The following is a 2,328-nucleotide window of genomic DNA, read 5'->3' on the forward strand; positions in this document are numbered from 1 at the left end:
TAATAATAATAATAATAATAATAATAATAATAATAATAATAATAATAATAATAATAATGATAATGATGACGATGGTGGTGGTGATGATGATGATGATGATGATGATGATGATGATGATGATTTTGATAAAGCCACATAAAACAAATTAATATGATATCTTCATAACCAGAACGCTTCTCGCGCATGCGCGGATCCAGCAAGGGCCCAAATTAAAATGTTAATGCATATAATATAATATGCAAAAATTTGCGCTAATCACGTATCTATCATAAGAGTGTTGAAAAATTGTGGATCCGCCTCTGTTCGTGACGTACCGGTACATGAACGTCGTCCAATGTGTCTTGCTTCTGTCAAAAGGTGGAATTGTGTTTTTAATCATGTGTCTATAACATTGTAACTGCCTTCTTTAATTATTTTAGCTCCAATTCGTAATGTGTGATTTTACAGCTCCGTGTTTCTGACTCCGTCGACTCATCTCTCCAATGTCTACTAAATTTCCTTTGAAATATTTTAATTAAGTGTTGGCGAGTGTCCAAAACTCGCTATCATAAAAATGCTGCCTACATACATTTTGAATAATCTTATAATGAACAATTCACACGTTCACATTTTCCAAGTGTAACAAGTTGTATACCAGGTTTCAGTGTGAGTGTGCAAACATGTAAAAAATTTCCGAGATTTCGCCGGGCAGGGGTCTCTCTGAGATGTCTCAGAAGAAAAACAGGCCAACATTAAAACAGGTAAAAAAAGTACAAGTTTTCAAAAAACAAAAAACTGGAATAATTCTTCAAATTGTCTAAAAAGTGCTCGTAGTTTAGTATCTTTACTAATTCAGCTTCATCAAAACAAAAAAAAATGAATGAAATTTGAAATTTTTTTACTGTAGTTAAGTGTCTTGGTTTATTTATCAAATTCATCTACGAAAATAATAATCTTCTGGCCACGAAAATCGAACTCGGCCGTTATCGTTTTAACTAGATGACTATCAGGGGCGGATCCAGGCGTAGGGTGTGGTGGGGGGTCCCCGTTCTGCCACTAAATTTTTAAAATGTCAATGCAAATCAATGTAACAATGTGCTTCACTTACCTATTCTGAAACTGTTGTGCCCCCACCCCACCTTCCCGGTTGAAAAAATTCTGGATCCGCCCCTGTAGATAGGCCTACTAGTTTGATTCAGTTTAACATTTTACTTGAACAATTGCTATTCCGTGGCCCGAAACAATTGACTCAGAAATACCGGGATGGTGTCTGGTGGGGAAAAATAATTTTTTAATTTCATTTTTTTAATAAATTTATTATCTCATTATTTAAAAGGGTTACATGTAAAAGCATTGCTTTCAATAATTCATTACATCTCTTTTTCATATTTTTCCATTTGTTATAGGACGTTAATTTACTCTATTGTAATCTAAGCTTGAAGTTTAAAATGGTGTTCAGATTTGAAGCTTTATTAGTATCACGTTTTTGTTTTATTGTACATCATCTTGGAATTAGGGAACTACTGTATTTATTTTAAAATGAAAAAATAAATACTAGTACTGTATAGATATTATAGGCAAGCCTTCTCAGCATGGCCTAAGTAGATGGCGCTATATATGTTTACAAATGATTTTAAGAAAGTACGTTTTCACAACATACACAAGTTCACGTGCGTCTGGTGGTGGGTTTGTTGGCTTTTTCGTTGATCATGTTTTCAAGACAGAAAACAATGGTGATGAAAATGTGTTTCAACAAAATTGATGTGAACACCAAATTGTATGTGTCAGTTGGCTGTTCCAGGGCATTTGTCAGGTTTGTTTTTAAAAATTTTCCTAGGCCTTCTTGTCTCTAAAAGCTACCTAACTAAGCCATCCGCCACCGCTACTCTAGTCTAGCCTACTCTAGGTACAAGAGACTACAGTTTACTACTAACTGTACAACTTAGGCCGGCCTAGCTAGGCCCATCTAATACCATTTAGCTAGCCTAAGCCTTGTTAAGCCTTAATGAGCATATTTAGGATTGGCCCCGAGCTAGGCCTTGGTTGCTAGTTGACACTACTTTACTTAAATGAAAAAAAAAAAAAAAAAAAAAAACCAGTTACATTTTCTTCCCAATAATTTACTTAACACTGTAACAGGGATCCTAAGTATTCTTGCCTCGCTCTCCATCAAGCAAGCAACAATCTCCTGGAAAATATATCAATCTCTATGCTGCAAAATAAAGTTAAATATGTTAAGAAATCTCATTATTAAACCAGATCTCCCAAAAGGGATTTTCTTACAACTTGGGATGGTAATAATAATAATTGTCGACTTATATAGCGCATATTGTAGGGACCTCTATACGC

General features: G+C 34.7%; 1 protein-coding gene across 1 annotated transcript in view; it reads left to right on the top strand.

Moving 5' to 3' along the window:
* Positions 1-1,638: 1,638 nt before the first annotated feature.
* Positions 1,639-2,328, top strand: part of LOC117118262 (trimethylguanosine synthase-like) — a 13,950-nt gene continuing 13,260 nt past the window's right edge. Inside the window, exon 1 of the mRNA XM_033262811.1 lies at positions 1,639-1,792. Coding sequence (XP_033118702.1) covers positions 1,689-1,792 — 104 coding nt within the window. The 5' untranslated portion in view covers positions 1,639-1,688. The remainder of the gene's footprint in view (positions 1,793-2,328) is intronic.

The sequence above is a fragment of the Anneissia japonica genome, unplaced genomic scaffold (assembly GCF_011630105.1).
Source record: "Anneissia japonica isolate Jap-2015-1 unplaced genomic scaffold, ASM1163010v1 scaffold288059_len961885_cov194, whole genome shotgun sequence".
Lineage (NCBI taxonomy): Eukaryota > Metazoa > Echinodermata > Crinoidea > Comatulida > Comatulidae > Anneissia > Anneissia japonica.